The sequence below is a fragment of the Phallusia mammillata genome, chromosome 5 (genome assembly GCF_965637545.1).
Source record: "Phallusia mammillata chromosome 5, kaPhaMamm4.hap1.1, whole genome shotgun sequence".
Classification (NCBI taxonomy): domain Eukaryota; kingdom Metazoa; phylum Chordata; class Ascidiacea; order Phlebobranchia; family Ascidiidae; genus Phallusia; species Phallusia mammillata.
In genome coordinates this window covers 26,489,624-26,508,705 of record NC_137256.1, presented here as the reverse complement: position 1 = coordinate 26,508,705, position 19,082 = coordinate 26,489,624, and the positions used below count along the sequence as shown (strand labels likewise).

At 35.2% G+C, this 19,082-nt stretch overlaps 2 protein-coding genes across 4 annotated transcripts; one reads left to right on the top strand and one right to left on the bottom strand.

The window, feature by feature from the left end:
• On the bottom strand, window positions 1-6,905 carry LOC145229741 (uncharacterized). Its single transcript, XM_080095068.1, has 16 exons — window positions 6,848-6,905; window positions 6,193-6,345; window positions 5,507-5,602; window positions 5,009-5,185; window positions 4,536-4,681; window positions 4,290-4,413; window positions 4,072-4,211; window positions 3,598-3,820; window positions 3,238-3,373; window positions 3,040-3,181; window positions 2,587-2,743; window positions 1,936-2,115; window positions 1,572-1,790; window positions 1,293-1,481; window positions 420-596; window positions 1-185 (listed from the first exon to the last, which is right to left on the bottom strand). Exons 1-16 carry the CDS (start codon window positions 6,903-6,905, stop codon window positions 1-3), a joined length of 2,502 nt encoding a protein of 833 aa, XP_079951194.1.
• Window positions 6,906-7,273: 368 nt separating this feature from the next.
• LOC145228666 (centrosomal protein of 104 kDa-like) lies at window positions 7,274-18,617 on the top strand. Of its 3 annotated transcripts, XR_013860134.1 has the most exons (15): window positions 7,279-8,187; window positions 8,751-8,852; window positions 9,796-9,886; window positions 10,475-10,616; window positions 11,016-11,062; window positions 11,134-11,339; window positions 11,751-11,822; window positions 12,201-12,310; window positions 12,696-12,824; window positions 14,159-14,243; window positions 14,945-15,085; window positions 15,795-15,827; window positions 16,647-16,755; window positions 17,509-17,759; window positions 17,823-18,617. XR_013860134.1 is itself a non-coding variant. In XM_080093925.1 (14 exons), exons 11-14 carry the CDS (start codon window positions 15,012-15,014, stop codon window positions 17,484-17,486), a joined length of 228 nt encoding a protein of 75 aa, XP_079950051.1. In that variant the 5' UTR covers window positions 7,276-8,187; window positions 8,751-8,852; window positions 9,796-9,886; window positions 10,475-10,616; window positions 11,016-11,062; window positions 11,134-11,339; window positions 11,751-11,822; window positions 12,201-12,310; window positions 12,696-12,824; window positions 14,159-14,243; window positions 14,945-15,011; the 3' UTR covers window positions 17,487-17,538. The 3 variants fall into 3 exon arrangements, 1 of the variants encoding a protein (XP_079950051.1); XR_013860135.1 differs by lacking the exon at window positions 15,795-15,827 and having other exon boundaries at window positions 7,274-8,187; XM_080093925.1 differs by lacking the exon at window positions 17,823-18,617 and having other exon boundaries at window positions 7,276-8,187; window positions 17,475-17,538.
• The last annotated feature ends 465 nt before the right edge of the window (window positions 18,618-19,082 follow it).

Genomic DNA, 19,082 nt, shown 5'->3' with positions numbered 1-19,082 from the left:
TCATTTGGTTGTAAGACAGGTATATGTGACCGAAGTTTGATAACTTGTGCTGTTAATCTTGTAACCATCTCGGCATGTGTAACTGACTCTAGTCCCAGGGAGGCGATGTCCTTGACTTTCACGAGAATACGTAATCCTAACCTCGCCATTGTCAATCCAGCGCGGAAAATCTGAACACTTCGGGTCTGCAAAGACGGTTTAAGTAATTTGTTTGTGAAAGTGTGTGTCTATTCGAGTCATATGAAGAGAATTAAGTGTGTTTTGTTTAACCACTTTACAAGGGTCAGTTACACACATTTCAACACTTAAAATTAAATGTCGTTTGTTTCCTTAAAATAAGAACATAATCGGATTAAGTTTCTTCTTAAAAACCCAGCCCACATTGATGTTCATTATTCTGTTAACAAATTCTAACGTACCTGTACATATCGGTATTTTTCCAACCCAATCACCACTCTGAGAGCAGCTTCGGGAATTCATCCCATTTACTGTGAAGCCCTCATTGCACTCGATAGAAACCGTTGAACCAGTAGCGTAGGAATTTTGTTGTGGAATCAGACGACCTTCGGCCACTCTGAAACTCCTGCACCGTATCACTGCAAAAGCGTTTGTTTTTAAATAAAACACGGAATAATCCTAACGTTTCTGCAATTCTGCAAATACATCGCCACAGCACAGTTTTGTCAAAGAGTTTATTGAAAGTAAACTAAAAAACGTATTGTGTTTGAAATCGCCACTTAGTAAAATGTGGTCAGCAAAAGTATATTTTGTCCGCCCTTGACATGTTGTACCTTATATGCATTAGTGAATTTTATTTGATGCAGGAGTTAAATTATTTATGCATCAGTGTTTTGTTATGTGGCAGTTTGCCAAGCTGTTGCAGCTTAGACCTTGACCTAGTGTTAGTGTTCAGTAGTTGATTTGTTTGGCTGATGTTCAGTGTAACTTTCAATTGACTTGTTTGCTGTATATGTTTATGCTTATGTTTATTAATTATGTACTTTTTATATTTGAATACGAATAAACTGAATTTGTGTGGTGAATATCTGCAAGGGTATTTGTAATCGAAAACGAATACCGTTTAACGCTGTCATTGTGAATTTGATTTGAAGAAAAACCGGAACGCTCCATTATTACGTCAGAGGCAATAAATCGATTACTTTTCGACATGCCAAGTAAGTAGGCTATATGCAACTAGAAAAATCATAGGGCAACAATAATTTTGTGTCCATCTGAACTGATCACAGATCACACAGGATAATTCGAGACTTAACATCATTACAACATATTACCTCGACACTTTGGTTGGGTTCTAGACCAACTTTCGGAATCCCGACAACGAAGTGGTCTTGTTTTCGTCAACCTGTAGCCAGATGAACATGTAAACGAAACAGATGTGCCCACTGGGTGGCGCAACCTCTCTTGAAATACAGGATTCATTTGTCCGTTGATGATTCTTCTCATCGGTGGACAAGTTTTTTCTGCAAAAACGTGTAGCACATCAAATGACCTGACAGGCAATTAATTTTTGTCTTTTGCGGACAACATATTCTGTTCATTAACTGACTTACTAACACATGATACGGTACTTGGGTTGGCATTCCATCGTTTGGTCGTAAGACAGGTAAATGTGACCGAAGTTTGATAACTTGTGCTGTTAATCTTGTAACCATCTTGGCATGTGTAACTGACTCTAGTCCCAGGGAGGTGATTTCCTTGACTTTCACGAGAATACGTGATCCTAATCTCGCCATTGTCAATCCAGCGCGGAAAATCTGGACACTTCGGGTCTGCAAAGACGGTTTAAGTATTTTGTTTGTGAAAAACTTAAAATATATGAGTTGTAGGAAAACAAGAACATAATCGGATTAAGTTTCTTCTTAAAAACCCAGCCCCCATTGATGTCCATTAATCTGTTGATAAATTTCAACATACCTATACACCTTGGTTGATCGTTAACCCACAGACCATCCTCTGAGCAGGTTTGAGAATTTGTCCCATTTAGTTGATAACCAGTATTGCATTCGATGGTAACAGTTGAGCCATGGGCGTATACACTTTGTTGTGGAACTAGGCGACCGTTTTCAACTTCGAAACTCGGACACTTTATTCCATCTCCATGAAAAGCGTCGGTGCAAAAACACAAATAAATATTTTCGATGTTTCAAAAATAATTCAGTGCATCATATCAGTTAAATATGTAATGCAGAAAATCAAATAATACTTTTAGTGTTCCGAGTAGAAAAATACTATAACACTTTTCGGACAACTGTTCAAGAAGTTTTACTTTACAGAATCGACTTAAATCCAACAAAATTGGACATCCGAGTTTGCCAGCAAGTGCAACTAAGAGCTAAATTTGAAATGCGTTTAAGAGTTATTTGTTTCAGGCCCAAACTTGAGTGAAATATTTTATACTGCAACTTTTCACGTTGAAAGTTTCTAATGGTTGGACGATATTGTAACTTAAATTCGCTTTGGAATTATGATGCATAAGTTACAATTTTGGTTTCTTTTTCAAACTAGTTATTACAAAAACTGATTTCATAGTTCAGAATTATGGGTAATTGCAATAGTCGTATTTACCAATGGTTGAATCAATCCAGCTCTGAACTTTGGAAACATCAGTATAAAATCCTGGAAAGCGGAAACCAGTATTTCTGTCGACTTGACCGCATTTGTATCCAAAACTAACGATTCCAACTTGAATCCAACACGATTCTGAGGTGTTTGGGATTTTGTACTGCCAGTAGAAATTTTTTACCATATTAGTCCACTCAGAAAGACTACATTGTTTTGATAACTACGATTTAGGCAAATAGCCCAAATATTCTAAATTCAAACTTTACTCCAGGTAACGCAGGTTATCGCGCTTGTGCTGGAACTGGCATTAATACGTATTTTAACAAGTATCGTGGTACCACTGTTAAACTAATAGCGTCAAGTGTAAATTAGCTGATTAGTCAACTAATCTGGCGATTTTTATAGATTTCAGCGGGTGTTTTCTGATACGTGAAGCATTTCTTATGGCTAACATACCTTTCGCATCAAAGGTCCACCGCTGTCACCCTGACAAGCATCCGATACTGTACTCGTTTCAGATCGAGCACAAATCCTACGGTCTGTATACCTTACATCCAGTAAAGTTTCATGTACTATTTTGTTGGCAGCAATTTTACATCTGAAGATAAAAGTATAACAAGATTTGGAGACATATAAAGTAGCATTTTGCCTTACATTGAGTCAGGTTGAATTCGTTGAGTTGCTTGTTGAAGTTGGAATGGCATGGTTCTGCGTGTCAAATTCGTAAAACCAAAACCTGTAACGAACACCGGTGCTCGATCTTCAGTGAAATGATTCGCAAGCCACTTTCCTAAAAGGAAAAAATCTTGTTGGGCGCGTTGTTGGGTTCTTTTATCCTAATTGTCTTGCATCGTTTTTTTCTTCTTAGCTGCACAAAATATTAGCGTAATCATATTTCGCATATTTCGTTCAAATTCACATTAAATCTCTACATGTAGCCCATCATTAATACGACAGTATTGCAGTTAATTACACAATAAAGCTTGGCCAATATGACGCCCGGCAGGAAGTTACCTTTCTTGAGACATTTGACACCTTCAGAGTCATTCTCGTTTATTAATCTGCTTCCATTTCGGAACATATTGTTTTCTATCGGAATACATGAGTTACTGCAGGGAAGACATATAGGGTTCACATGGGTTGAGAGTGGAATTGTCCCGTTAAACTTAGGTGCGTTGTCGGTCCAATTCCACAGTCTATTTTCTTTGATGGTACTAAGTCCTATGCCCACGCGAATCTGAAAAAAAAAACATTTACAAAACTATGGTCAAATGATACGTCTCTTTTCCTTTTGTGTCCGCAAAGGAGGATCCCTTGTTAACTCACACGGCTGGAGTCCTCCTGTAAATGTTTTTGAAGGTCACTTCATCGACTCAAAACTAACACTGATTTTGATGTGCTCAGTTGCGTTGGCCTAGGTCCAACTGTACCCTGCTCGATTTGATATGATTTGAGGTCGTTTAATATTTAACAAACTTTTAATCTTACCAGTGCAACATCGTAATCATAATTGCTTCTTTCATGTCGATCAGATCGGTCGAACCGGTCATGTACAACAATATTTCTCGGTTGAAACACAATTACATAAGAGTCGATGTTACTTCTTCTGTCAGGTCTTCTAAAAATCCCTTTCAAAAATAAGAATATAACTCTGTTGTCATGTAACATACAACGCAACTTGCAAGTATTTTTTTATCTTTTATTACCTACGGCCACTACGAAGCGTTTTGTCCAATTCTCAATGTTGGAGTAACGATCAAATATATGTGCTGCTGTTAGAACCCAATGTTGATTGATCAGAGTTCCACCGGCAAAACTACTCGCGAAGCTCTAAACAATTACACAAAATCGACCAGGTTAGCCATCAAGACCGAGGAATAAAAGTAAAATCGGTCAAGCTGTTTGTTCAACATGAACAGTTTTGGGCTCAATAAAACTGTACCGTTGCTTACGTTATAAACTGTTCCGTGCTTGACCATAATTAAAGCTTGCCATGGCCAAGACCTTTCTGCATTAATTCCTCCGACAACTCGACCAACGGATCGGGAAGTTGAAGTGCTTGTGTGGTTTACAGTTTGCCCACACTTCAGTTTTATACCTACATGAAAATATTAGACTGTTAAAACAAATTTGCCTGATGCGGTTTCACTAAAACGTAAATAATGCGCATGCTTTGATTAGGTAATCTGCAACATTCGCAAATTAAATTGAAATATTTGAACAACTTTTTCATTCGGTTATTTTCAAAACTTCGTTAAACTTATTCTTATCAGAAAATGTGTTTTTTGAAGATTTTATTTGCCGTTTGATGTTGGGATTTTTAATGGAATATAAAGGCTTGCTCACAGTAAACCGGCTTTGTATGGTTCAAAGATTAGGTGTATAACAATAGCATACTTCTTGCTTTAAACTAAAATTTGCTTACCCGTGCAGTTTGCCATTCCTTTCCAAGTAGCGTTTTCATTGCAAATTGCCCAAGCACTTCCAATGTTCTCATAACCTGGGTCACAGGCAAAATCAACCCGAGATCCGTAATTGAAATCAACTCCTTCGGTTGCAACAGAACCATGATTAGGTGCCACTGGTTCATTGCATCGTAAAACTGTCACAAATATACATACTGAAGTTTGTCGCTACAAACCAAGTGGCTTTGAACGGAACAGAATTGAAACATAAGAATTTACCAAGACAAAACGATAGTTCGAATATCTTCTTGGTATGAACTGACTAAAGAACCTGAAGCGACCAAACAACTTACTTAAACACATATCAGTGATCAAATTGATATCAGTGATCAAATACTTTTACGATTTTAACTGTGCAGACTAATACTTTTATGTTATTTCGGTTACACTCGTTGAATCGAGATATTGGAAATGGACAGTAAGTGTTGACCAATCTGTTCACGACTGAAACAACTTACTTAAACACCGTGCCGCTGTGCCCGCCTGAGATCCGTACTTTCGGGAACGATAAATGACTCTTCCAAACTCAACCTTTAAACTGACACACACCGCATCTGTTAACGCAAATGGCGACAATAAGCTCAGCATTAAACAAACTCTTTGATCACATTCATAAACAAGGTTTCTGAAGGTCATTAAATTGATATCAGTGATCAAATACTTTTACGATTTTAACTGTGCAAACTAATACTTTTATGTTACTTCGGTTACACTCGTTGAATGGAGATATTGGAAATGGACAGTAAGTGTTGACCAATCTATTCACGACTGAATGATTTCAAGGGAAAAATATTATATTAAGAAAAAAAAATATTAAGAAAAAATAACGATAAAAGCGCAATACATCAAAGAGAAACCATTCACATCAGCAATTTAATTTTCTCCGATAAGTTCAACTTTTTGCAATTATATTACCCACCCTACGATAAAATTAAGATCGAAACCTTTCACATGCATTTTACTCTAACATATTACACAATCATTTGCTTTATTTTCGTTCTGCCAGGGTTCCACCTGCGTAACTTAATTTCGTGAAACGAAGGTGTCTTAAAACCGTCACAAAAGGAAAATCTCAAATTCTTCTGCTCGTGTTTACAGATATTACCTGACAATTCATTTTTTAATTCGATTACCATCAACTTACTTGGGCGGAAACACGACATGCCACAAACATCGTCACATCGGCACCGCTTGAGGCGCCCTCTACAATCTGAATCACTTGAACACGGTTTCCGACATTTTCTGCCAGACTCGATGAGATTTAGATCTCTGCTGGGGCAAATTATTTGTGAAGAACCTGCAAAAAATATGCAACTTGTAATAACAATCCTAAAAGCATTAAATTTGTGTTTGCCTGTTATAATCCATTTAAAAGACAACAATAAAAGTAAATACTGTACATCATCTTAAAATAAGTTGGAAACGATGGGTCAAAATTTATCATTTAGGTAAACACGACACCACATCAATACAGTACAAGTAACCGCTGCGGTACAAGTTTGATTGCAAATAAGGAGTAACTGATACTTTCTTACTTACCAGGTCGTACAATTGAGACTGAACGACAGAATAGTGACAAAACGATTATACACAAGGTTTTCATACCAATCCTATAGTTTTCCTATAAAATACACACCAGTATTAACATTAATTAGGATTATGCATTAAATGCCAGGACCGCAATTAAAATTTAAAATACAAAAAAACTCATTTGACATCTTAAAGCAACAAATATAACTGCGATTGCTAAATCCGCTGCCACAGTTATGTTTTATTCTAACTTAATCAATCTCAGGTACCTCCTAGCGTTCTCAAGCACTGTCCCTTCTGCAAGCAACTCACAACTGTGACAAACATTGCAAAGTGCCAACAACGAGCAGTTGCATACAAAGTGCAGGACAGGAAGTTGTTGAAACTATTTGCGAGCCGCTGAAAGTTCACGTTTCATTCAACTAATTTTCGATACAATAACTTTAAACTCAAGGCTCCTTTAATTGTTTCCGATTCTGAAAAACAGAGTCATGCGCGTAGTATGGATTGCATGATGCTGCAGCGGCATTTAAAGTACAAAACCGACAAAAGCCATCAGACCTTTGGTTTAGTTTACAGGGATAAACAATGTAACACTGAAAAGTGGATTTATCAGAGTGATATAATACACATGTACGAGTGTATAGTGTGTAAAGGCCCATTTACACTATGCGTATCGCGCTCGCTCAGACCTGCGTAAGTTTGTTTGTTTCATTTTTTCTGTCTGGTTTCGCGCTTGACTGATTTCGGGCGCTCAAGTCTCGTAGAAATGAGTGAGCGATCGCCTGCCGAGCGTTTTTCTGCGTATCAAGCTGCTTGAACCTGCGCAAACGGTTTGTGTTATCGCCGTGTACGGGTTTCTGTTTTGAAAAAGCTGGTTCAATTGCCAAAAATGAATGATGACACGCTATTTGCCTTCAATTTAAGTATTTATTACATGGTTATGATTGCATGTTATGTTTTATTGTGTTTAAATATTGTAATTAATTGCATTTAAAATGTACATTTACCCTAGCACAGCGGACTACATGTCATAGAAACATGAAAATGAGATAAACATGCCACCAATCTATTCAACAACACCCTGAACAATCCTGTATCATACCAAGATGCAAAATCATGTTTACTAACAAAATCTGATTTAATTTAGATTGATACAAAGCTTTTTCGATCTAAAATAGGTAACAATAAATTTATGTGGTAATTTATGGTCATCGACATTTGCTGTGAGCTGAAAAATACGTCTAGTATATTATTTAGTAAGCTTAGGTACGCACCGATAATCGCAGTGTAAACGGAAGGAGTCGCAAGGTAAGGTAAGGTTAGGTTAGGCGCCGTTAAGCATAGTGTTCGTTTCGGAGCTTAAAAGCTGCGCTGAATTTTTGATTTCTTTGCTTTTTAAAGAGATTTTTTATGTTCATAGAAATCTTAAAACGTAAACAATAAAACTCGAGTTTGCAAACGAGCGTTTCGGTCTCTTGCATAAAACTAATTTGTAAAATGTTAATGTGCTTTGTTTAACAGCTGTTTTAACTAGTTTATGAAGGAAAGCATATTAGTTAATAATGTAGCTTGAAACACGCGGTTTGTGCGAAGTAACAAGTTTTCGGTAAGTGTTTTTTTAATTTTCTTGTGACAGAAACGCACCAGTAATTTTAAAATGTTAACACAATATTCTACGCTTTTCGAGCATTGAAGCACAGATAAAAATATATTTAATTATTAATACACATGTTATTAATACGCTCTTGTAAACACAAAGTATAGATGTAATACTCTAGAGTATTATGACATATTGGCTGGTTTTCTCTGGCTGTGAAAGTTCAAAGCCACACAACATTACCACATTTTTTTGCTGATGGCTTTACTGAATTTATCCTGAATTAGTCAGGTCAATACTAGGAACCAATAAAGTTATGTCAACTATATTTCTAATGGCAAAACTTTTTTTTGCAAAAAAATGCAAAAACAGTTTAATTGTATAACTAACAGTTGTAATGCAAATACCATGAATGTTCTAGCAAAATGGTAGCACTATAAAGTACATGATTGCAAAATCATATCTAATGTTAAAAAGCACCTTATATATACGAAACATTTGATTTGCATTTGCCATACAATTTGCCATACATTTTGTGTGACATTCCAAAAAAAAATAACTTGTTGTTTTAGTTACAGATATGACTGATTGGTTACTGTAACAAGACTGTGCATATGCAACAATAGAAAAGTATACAAGCAAAGGGCAAAGTCCCAAAGCATCATGTTTTTTGGGTGTGTGAGATTTTACATTTGTTGTGTTCTTATTTCTAGTGCGTATATTCTGTAAACCATTGTAACTTTGGCAAGCAATATTATGTTAAAAGATCCTAGCAATCAAACAGACACAAAGTATTTTAAAACAAACTGCATTTTTTAGGGTGGATGCTTAGCATTGTTGTACTTCATATTAAGTTTACAAAATCCTATAAAGATTGCATAACAATGAGCGAAATTGCTTAAAAGTTTTTACACCAAATCATTAAACACATTTATACTTTGGGTGTTTTCAAACTTTTTACAATTGTTTTTAAAAGTGTTTGTTTTTGCAGTTTACAGTACTATTCCTTATTGTGTAGAATAATGTGACACACAATTAAATCAAAACTTCAAGAAAAGATGATCAACAATTAAGAAATTAAATGAGAACTGAAACAGATAACTTTTATTATGTAATTGCCGCCACAAAATTGTTTATTTCAAAACAACATACCATAGTCTAGGTGGAATAATAGCTATAGTGTGTGCCAAAAATAAAGAATTAGAAGGTGTGGGTAGAAATAAAGTTGAACAAAATGAGATTTAAACTGATTGAAAAAAGGCAAACCGTTTCAGGCCGGGTAACTTTCTCCAACTATAACAAAACTTAAATGTGAAAATGTGTATATATATATTAACCTGAAATGAACCTTGAACCCTTGAAAACAATATATTAGCAAACCCGAACCTGAACCAATGAAAAGTGGTTCCACTCCCTCATCTCTAGTTTGCACAGTAACTTATTATCGACTAGGTTGAATAACATGGAAACATTACATTTTTTTTCTTTTGTGCTTTTGAACGTCAAAAAGTCATGAACTACTAAGGTACATGACCTAGGAATTTTATGCATTGGTTGGTGCATTGTGCCTTTTGTAGTATTTAAATGTATTTTCTTACTAACTAACTTAAAATTAAGGAGCAGCTTTATGGGGAGGGGAACACTTCAAGCAGATTCAGAGATTTGCCCACCTAGGTGTCCAACTTATTAACTTTTCACCATCTGAAAGGTGAGAAGTGGTCTTTAGTATAGATCAGGGTGCAGTAAACTATTTGCATTACGGATGGATTTATGCCTGGCCTTGTTTTCTGGTTATGTGGTTTTGTTCAATAAAATGATTAATGTCTGGTGTATACAACTTTTTACAATCTACCAACCCGTATTTAATGGACATCTGGCACAACTATTGGTGTGAATGCATGTTATGTTTAGACAAAAGTTATAAATAAGCTTTTAATCTTACCTAATGTGTGCAAAGTTTACATAAAAAATAATACTTGTGCCATATATCTATAATATATATGTTGTAGTGCACTTTTTGAGTTTTTATGTACAGTTATAGCTTCGAAGTTTAAAACATACCCGAGCAGCATGCATATATTTGAACTAACAGTATTGTATTTAGGATATCCTTGATTTTGTACACTTTTCTAACTTTTTAACAAGCCTGCATAGCTGCAATTACCTGTAAAATAAAGATACCATTCATTGTTTTTTATGCAAGTGCTTTGATTGTTTATTAAAATTAGTTGGATTTTAGGATTGTGAGCCAAACTAAATCAAAACAGAGACAAAAAATATCCTTGTTTTTTTGCAGATACTTGGTAACTTTCAGCCAATGCAGGAACAAGTGAAGATGTCCAGTCCATTATTATATTGGAAGATTTCACTGGCACCAAGAAGAGGGGTTTCCATGCCGACATGTCTGGAGCTGATGACAGGCAGTGGCCGATATTTAAGTATGTAATGAAATCTTTTACATACCTTAATGTTGTGTTTTACATGTTCAAACTGGACATGATGTTTTGTAACCTGCAGAGTAATGTAGAAAGTTTGAGCGATCTTTCCCATATCAGATTTCATTAGCTAATAAAAATTGTTATAACATAAAAGAAAGAAAAAAACATAATAATAACTGTTCTATAGTGTCTATGAAACTCCTGTAAGTAGCTAAAGCAAAAAACTAATAACTGACATTAAAAACCACAATATATAAAACAAAGTAGTTACCCCCATTCTGCACTCAACAATTTTAAACAATTCATTACAATAATTTACATGCAAAATTTCATATATTTTCTACCTTTATCGAAAGATTTGTATTATTGGTCTTTAATGTTCATACATACTGTTTACAGAGCATGGGATTTTTGGACAAAAAGAGCATACCAGTTGATGGAGTGAGGTGTGTATCAAAGCTTTTGGTAACCTCGAACAAACATAGCAAATCAGTATTAAGCTTTTCTTGAATTTTAGCGAGTTTGTGTGGTCACCCTTGGCCAACATGTTAGCTTTCTGGGTACCCGAGCAAAACAAGATACCAGCTCGCTCACAATTCTTACAATTCCATCCAAGAAAGAAGTTTGAGTTAAAAACTTGTTCAATGTTTCTGACATCCGACTGAACTGGCACAAACAGGGCAAGTTTCTTTGTGTCAAAGTGGACCGATACAACAAAGCAAAGTAGGTATTTGAGTTCTTGTTTTGGTCAATTTAAAGGGTTCTTGTTTCGGTCAATTCAACGCTTCATTGATATTTTGACAACCAAATGACCCCAATTCCATGCATCCAAGCATTGACAATTTAACCCTCAACCATACTTTACATTGTCTTTATACTTTTTGATAGCTTCCATGTTGAAGCTGGTTTAGCTGACTGGTCATAACTAAAACAAAAAAACAAACATGCTCCTTTAAAACTTTTGCTATTAGGAAGCAGATATAAGGGGTTGGATTTAAATTACAACCAGCTAGATTTTTTGTGGGTTGTTCATTTTTGCGATATGTTTGAACTTTGGTTTCATACTGTTTCCATTAATTTGCACATAAGTAACAGATTAAGAGTCATCAACACAAAATTGTTTTCTTTCTTCAGGCTACAATTTCCGATTTTGAAATATTCCACATTCAAGAAGTTCCTGTCGACATAATTGAGCTAAAGAAGCAGGTAAAAAACAGTTTTCTTGTCCTTTTTGTGTCTTGTTTCAATTACAAATACTCACCTCAATCCGAATAGCTTTAACTGTCAACGCTTTTGGTTTTTTCAATTAAAACTAATTACCATGTAATATCATGCACTATTTAGTACCTCCAATGGTTTAGTTCCCTTTTTATGTGCTGATGTCACATGTTATTTACACACTTATTTACTGGTAGAGGGATTTAAGAATATTTGGGGCTTGAAATAAAAACAACAACAGCAAGACCAATTGTATTAGGGAGTGTTTTAGTTTTAACATACAAAGCTTTGTACTGTTTGTATTGTTTGCCATTTTCTGTGAGCACAAGATTATTGCTGTTTTAAATTAATAATCTTTATGTTTAGAAAAGCAAATCCACAAAAGCTTCATCGAATTCATGGCACATTTTCATGTTTCAAACTCACAAACATCAAACAGCTGCTTGCAACTGAACTTTATACTTTCACTTACCAACGTGAGTTAAAACATGTTTGTAAACATAGCTGGACTTTTTAAAAAAGCCAAGAAAAAAATGATGCAAAACAAATTACTAATGAGCTTATATGTAGCAAACACATAAAGCGAAAACATTTTTTGTTGCCAACACTTATCTTATCTGTTCTTCACCCTGTTATGCCACAGCTTGCTTTAATTTTCACAACAGCTATTTTGAAACATCTGCAACACAATGTATTCTCTTCACACAAGCTCTGTTGCAGTTTTGTTTTTTATCAAGCTAAAGTTTGTGTTATTTTTTTCAGTTTTGAACTGTATGTAACACATAAAACCAAATAACAAGTTAAGCAGCTGATTTTCAGCCACATTTCAAATATATTATTTGTTTGCACCATTTTCTCCAGCCCACAACCGAAACTCAAACCCCAACACAAGGAATATAAGGATATTTGCAACACATCGATGTCGTCAGCGAAGAAAAAAACTTTACCACAAGATGTAGAAAATATAAATCCTACCCAACTCCATACATAGTAAGATAATACGGATCTGATCAAGTTGTGTTATTCTTTCAACTGTGTTTAATCAAAACATAACTGCGACAGAATTTAATTATATTTATTGTAATCTTCTTTTGTGATAATATCCATTATGTATTTCATATGTTTAATATTGTGTGGTACTGTAATGTAATTTCTAGGGATGCGCCGAGCCGAGCCAGAACCCGAGTACTCGGTACCGAGCATCGCTGTTTTTGATGCTCGGTGCTCGGCCGAGTAGTTGCACAAACTGACCCGAGCATTAAATTTGCATATCCATGCCTTGCTAACATAAGTAACTAGTGTTCGAAAGGGTGTCTACAAATGATTTTTCAAATGTATTAGATTGTGGAAAAACGTGTACTTCTGAGGCCTGTAACAGCTTAATACACCGCTGGTGACGTAAGAGGCCTTGTAGAGCTAAAACGTAGAAAGGGGATTTTTTTGTGATGTCATAATGCACCGAGCGTGCTCGGCCGAGCACCGAGCATTAACGTGAGATGCTCGGTGCTCGACCAAACAGAACATTTGCTGTTTTGGCACATCCCTAGTAATTTCTAACTTTACATTTACACTCACTACATGAGGGATAAATACCTGCATGTAGACTTTGTAATATAACGGATGATGGTATGAGCTACTGCAAAACAACATATTTTATCTGCTATGCCCTTCAGTATAAAAAAATAAAATCTAGTTTGAACTGAAATCCACCTACAGTAGCAGTTTTCCGGTGATTACTGTTCTTACATCAATATAATTCAAAACCCAGTGTATAAATCCTAGGCCAAACAGAATCAACCGTACTTGTACACAGTATTTCACAGAATATATATTTCACCAAAAAGTTTTGGCATCGTCGGTTCTGTAAGCGAATACAATACTGTTATAAAAGCATAGTAAAACAGTAAAAACAATAAAATACTAAAACAAGCTACCAGAATAACATGCAACTGGTGAAGAAACTTTCCAGAGTGAACGCCGCACTGTTTACTATCGGGCTGTCAAGTATGCTACAGGTGTGTTGCAAAACAGAAAAAAAGCGGAGGTACAGAAAAAGATAAGACAGTAATTGGGTTGAGGGGAATGCGTGGAAAACGAATTTAGCGAACACGCGGTAGTATCATGCACTGGATGTTTATTTTGGCGTTAATCAATCCCAACCACTTTGCTTCGGCCATATCTAAATTTTGTAGCACAGGTTGTTCTGCAAAAATGACCGAAAAACATTGTGCGATGTTTGGTTTTTTAACGAGCGTAGACATATGCTTCTGTTCGTAATGGCCCTTCAGTATATTCACACCCAGTATGTGTGACTTGTTTTTCAGGATCCAAGATTGGATTCCACGAAATACAGCCCTACCCGTTCCACCAAGTGAATCTTGGAGAATTGTGGATGAAAAAAACTTGCAGGTTAATAATGTGGCTTGATGCTTTCTACTAATTTGTCCTTCAGAATCTAAAAATACTTGCACCATTTTTATATCGTAAGCAATTCTCATAAACATGTGTGTGGAGACCTTATCGATTTTGCAAAAACAGTTATGTTAGGAGATCAAATGTTGTGTATAGTAAATCGTTAAAAAGAAAAAAGAACGTATAAAATGTTTCAAACTCACAAACATCAAACAGCTGCTTGCAACTGAACTTTATATTTTTACTTACAAAGGTGAGTTAAAACAAGTTTGTAAACATAGCTGGACATTTCAAAGTAGGCCAAAAATGATCCAAAACAAATTACTAATGAGCTTATATGTAGCAAATATATAAAGCGAACACATTTTTTTACCAACACTTGCCTAATCTGATCTGATCAAGTTGTGTCAATCCTTGAACTGTGAAACAGAAACTGCTTAAAATGCAATAATCACAATGTGGTGATGTAATGCATTTCCTATCTTTACTTTTACACCTACTACATAAAGGATAAATGCATGTAGACTTTGTAATATTGCTGATAATGGTATGATCTACTGCAAAACAAAAAGCCATATGTTATCTGCTATATTTGATTCTGGTTAAAGACAAAGTTTTTGCATGTTGTTTCTAGGATTGTAAATTGTGTTTTGTGCATCTTTGTATAACTCACCACTATTATGCGATAATATTTTTAGCTACTTTTCTGCAAAGGTATAAAATGCATGTTTGAATGTCGCTGAATCAAGTTTGTTGTCACGAACGATGTACTTCCAACAAATTGGTTGGCAGGAGAGAATGCAGACAATAGGAATTCGATTCCAGTTTAGTGAAGTGAGGTTTGTATGGAATTGGTTCAGAGATCCAGTTACAGTTTTGTTGTCGTTGAGGAAATAGTTATGGGTCCCCTTCCCTGAAGGGGACACATATTGATTTTACTCAAATTGTTTTTGTTTGTTTTTTCTTTTGTTTTCTTCTCCCCAAAGTTTGTCCGACTCGTTTTTCCATCAAATGTTTGATGGATTTGTCTGAAATGTACACAGATGGTAGATATAGTTATGTAGATGTGCATCCCACTTTGTTTGTCCAAATAACCCTATTAGTTACCCCACTAGCCCCCTAAAATGGGTGAGTTTATTAAACAGTGTCGGAATAGGCTAAATTTTGGGTAGCATGTGGACTATGCTATTACCAGGTTTCGATTGATGTGTTTTACCTTGTAGCCTCAACATTTACTCAACTAGCCCCCTAAAATAAATGAACTTTTAAAAAACGTTCTAATTATATGAAATTTGCAAAGTTTATTGAACATACTAAGTCTTCAAATGTTATGTTTTGCCTTGTAACACCACAATTCAACCAAATAATCCCTAAAATGGGTGACCCTTTATCAATGTTCGAATTGAATGAAAATTGGACAGCTTGTAGAATTTGCTATTCATAGGTGTCTATTTTTTGTTTTACCCCATTATGCCACTATTTACTCCTTCTTTTCTTTGAAAAAGAACGTTAAATAGGATATATTTAAAGCAATATATTATTATTTAGGACCAGTGCCGATGATGATTCGTTTCTGGACAAGTAAGTTTCCAAATTTATTTGTTTTATGCAATATTATATGTATATATTTAAGCGTTTATGCTATAATATGCATGTGCTCTGGTAAAATAAAAACTTGTTAGGAACTCTTCCCAGTGCAATTGTGCATTTAAGTAAGATTGTTTAAAACAAAATAGGTGATTGCTTATCAATTGGTAGCTTTGGTACTATGCATATCTAGAATGTTATTTAAAAATCAGATATGGTTTTGCTTAATAATGATTGGTTTATGTGCTTAAATCCCATTATAAAAGCTGAAGCTTATATCAGGCTGTATCAATCTATTTACTTCTTCATACAAATAATAGTAAAATTGAAATCAGTTGATGATGTTTTTTGAAAATCATTTTTTATTACCTTGCCCAGAGAAAAACAAACCGAAATTACAACTGTAGTACAATTAACCTGTTTGTTTATTGTAGCAGGTGTATTTTCTGTTCTCTAGTTGAAATTAACCTGCAGTCATGCATCTTAGTAAGCTGTTACAAACAAAATAGTTGTTCAATTGTCAATGTTGGTCACAGTATGGATTGATCAATATTTAAAAGTGTTTGTATGCTTATTGATTTGTGTACTTGCTTATGCAAAAATTGTATTGAAACTTGGCACAAAACCTGCTTTTAGCATGCTTGTGTAATGCTGCTTACTTCTAATGCAAAGTTATAAAAAATCAACATTAGTTTGATGTTTTTTTTTCCGGAAAATCAATTGTTTTGTTATTCTGTCTGAGAAAAATATACCAACAAGCAAAAAATGTCATCTTTACCTACTTTTACTACAACTACCTTGTTTGTTTTGCAGCATGTGTATTTTCTGTGGTGAAAGAGATGAGGGATTTACAGATGAAGGTTTAGATTTACATTACTGGAAACAATGTCCAATGTTAAGGAGATGTGAACACTGTAAACAGGTAAATTAATGTTGCTGACATACTCACAAGCTCCTGATATTCACATGTACAAGTCGAACAGGAGTCCTTCCAGGGGGGTGGTTGGGGGTCCTTAAACGCATCATTGAATAGCAAAAATTGTACAGACTTGTAAACAGATCAACTAAAAGTTCATACCACTCCTGAAAGCACATGCTTTTGATATTCTAGTATAGAGCAAAAATAGAAACTGTTTTAAATTACAAACACAGTTTTAGAAACATAAAGCAGCCAATACATATTATACAGGCTCATTGTTAACTTCTGCATCCTGTAATGTAGCGATTTCAGCACCAACTTATACCATCAAAGGGGTTTCACCAGAAATTGAAAAAAATTGCCACAAAATTAATTAACTATCCTATTTATGGAAAGGAAATACATTACTCTGTCAGGACATGCTCTGCGTGCTACTGGAAATATGTAATCCAGTACTGTACTACCTGTTTCATAGTCGGGTTGTTGGCGACTAAACCAGCTCACCACACACCTCTGCAGTGTGGAGAGTGCCTAGCAACTCGTTTAGTACCCAAAATAAGACCTAATGAAGGGCGGATGAGCTTAAAAAAATGCCAACAGTATCCCACCTAACTGGCTTAAAAATGAAAATGTTATCAAATGACTTTATCTATATAATGTAGCATACTTGGGTGTTGCTAACTTAGCCAAGCAGAAATTTGTTTGCTTACTTTTGCTCTCAGAATAAAGCCTAAAATAATTTGATCATCTCCATAGCAACGAATGAAGGTCAGCAGGAACACTGTCCATTGTGTCATCACAATATCGTACCCGGCGAGGAGTCGTGGAAAGCCCACTTGATTGGTTTTAAAGAGAGATACATGTGGCGACAACTCACAAAGACTTCCCTCAATAAACAGATGCTGGCGCTTTACCAACTTAGCTGTACAGGCTCAGTGGTGAACTTGTCAAAAGTCGAATCACAAGCACCATTGCCTGCCGTGTATGCTGCACATGTCAGCTTCATAGTAGGCTAGCGCTAGTTCTACCATTATTTACATCTAAATAAGCAAAAATTGTATTTATTTTAGTGAGAGCAAAAGCTGAAGCGGAAAAAGCAGCAGCGGCGAAGAACAAGAAGAAATCTCCTCACAAATAGTTTGCTTGCCTTAATATTTTTGCTTAGGTTGCACAGGGTTATTGGCTTACACTGTGCGTCGATATATATTTTTATGCAGTGATATCGTACTGTTGCTTCCATTGTTCCCTTTGTTATGTTTTTTCCTGTATACATGTAAAGGTAGTGACAGGATAAATAATAGTGGTGGCTGCGTGCGACAGAAACCTGCTTACATATGAGGAAATGGTTTGTAAAAAGTCTTTTGTTGGCTTCTAATAATATTAGCATTACCAAAAAATAATAAATCATCCCTAATTGTCAAGACTTTTCTCACAAAGGGCTTCCGAACCTGTTTCCATTGAAAACCGTCTACTTTTAAATATTTTTAATATAGCAAGTTTTTTGGTTTACAAATGAATTCTGATATATTGTGTGACAAAACTGTGTCTTACCCTTCTGAAAGATGAGAGATAAACAACACATAGAATTTCTTTTAGACCATGTCCATCAACAAAAAAGTCACTAATAAAAATGTAGCACTAAAAGCATGTCAAAAAGACAATAAAATTTAGGAAAATGCCAGTACAGTACGTTGAACAAGTGGGTATAACTCTTACACCAAATTGTGACAAACCATGCATATGTGTGATTATGTTCTTGTTTTCATCTCATTTAAGTTTGTTTTTCATGTTACTGTCTGTAAAGTGTGGTAAAATAGTTTCATTTTCTTACTTGCATTTTTAATATTAAACATTTTGCTTCTGTATCTTTGAGTTCTATGTCATGAGGGCAAATGAAAAGAAATTAGCAGCTATATTTAAGCACAGACGTCTCTTGTCATCTTGTTTTTAAGAAGGAATTCCTCCCAAGAGATGGATTTTAAAACTTGAGGGGAAAATTTACTTTAATTTTTACATGTGCTTTGTAAATAGACGCTTCAGCTCTGGAAATATAACCTGTAAAGTTGATAAAAAAAACAATGTTTAATGATCTTTGTATTGTTTAGCATCTATTACGTAGTATATTAGGGAGAAATGAAAATGTTTAAACTGCTAAGGGAGAAATTTGCCGAAAAAGTTTGGGAGCCACTGGGCTAAACATTTGCTTTGGATTTATATGAAGTAGGCAGCTATATACATGTACAGACTGCTTCTAAATATGTTAATTGCCAGAATGTTTGAAGCTGGTTGTATGTTTAGTCGCCCAGTGGCACAAAATTTAATGTCGTTGG

Coding starts and splice junctions, on each gene's coding strand:
- LOC145229741 (XM_080095068.1), bottom strand. CDS start 6,905: ATGTTTGTCACAGTTGTGAGTTGCTTGCAGAAGGGACAGTGCTTGAGA. Junction 6,346..6,847: donor GTGCTTGAGAACGCTAGGAG/GTACCTGAGATT, acceptor TATTTTTTGCAG/GTTCTTCACAAATAATTTGC. Junction 3,182..3,237: donor CGAATTCAACCTGACTCAAT/GTAAGGCAAAAT, acceptor TTTTATCTTCAG/ATGTAAAATTGCTGCCAACA.
- LOC145228666 (XM_080093925.1), top strand. CDS start 15,012: ATGTACTTCCAACAAATTGGTTGGCAGGAGAGAATGCAGACAATAGGA. Junction 15,086..15,794: donor TTCCAGTTTAGTGAAGTGAG/GTTTGTATGGAA, acceptor ATTATTATTTAG/GACCAGTGCCGATGATGATT. Junction 15,828..16,646: donor GATGATTCGTTTCTGGACAA/GTAAGTTTCCAA, acceptor TTTGTTTTGCAG/CATGTGTATTTTCTGTGGTG.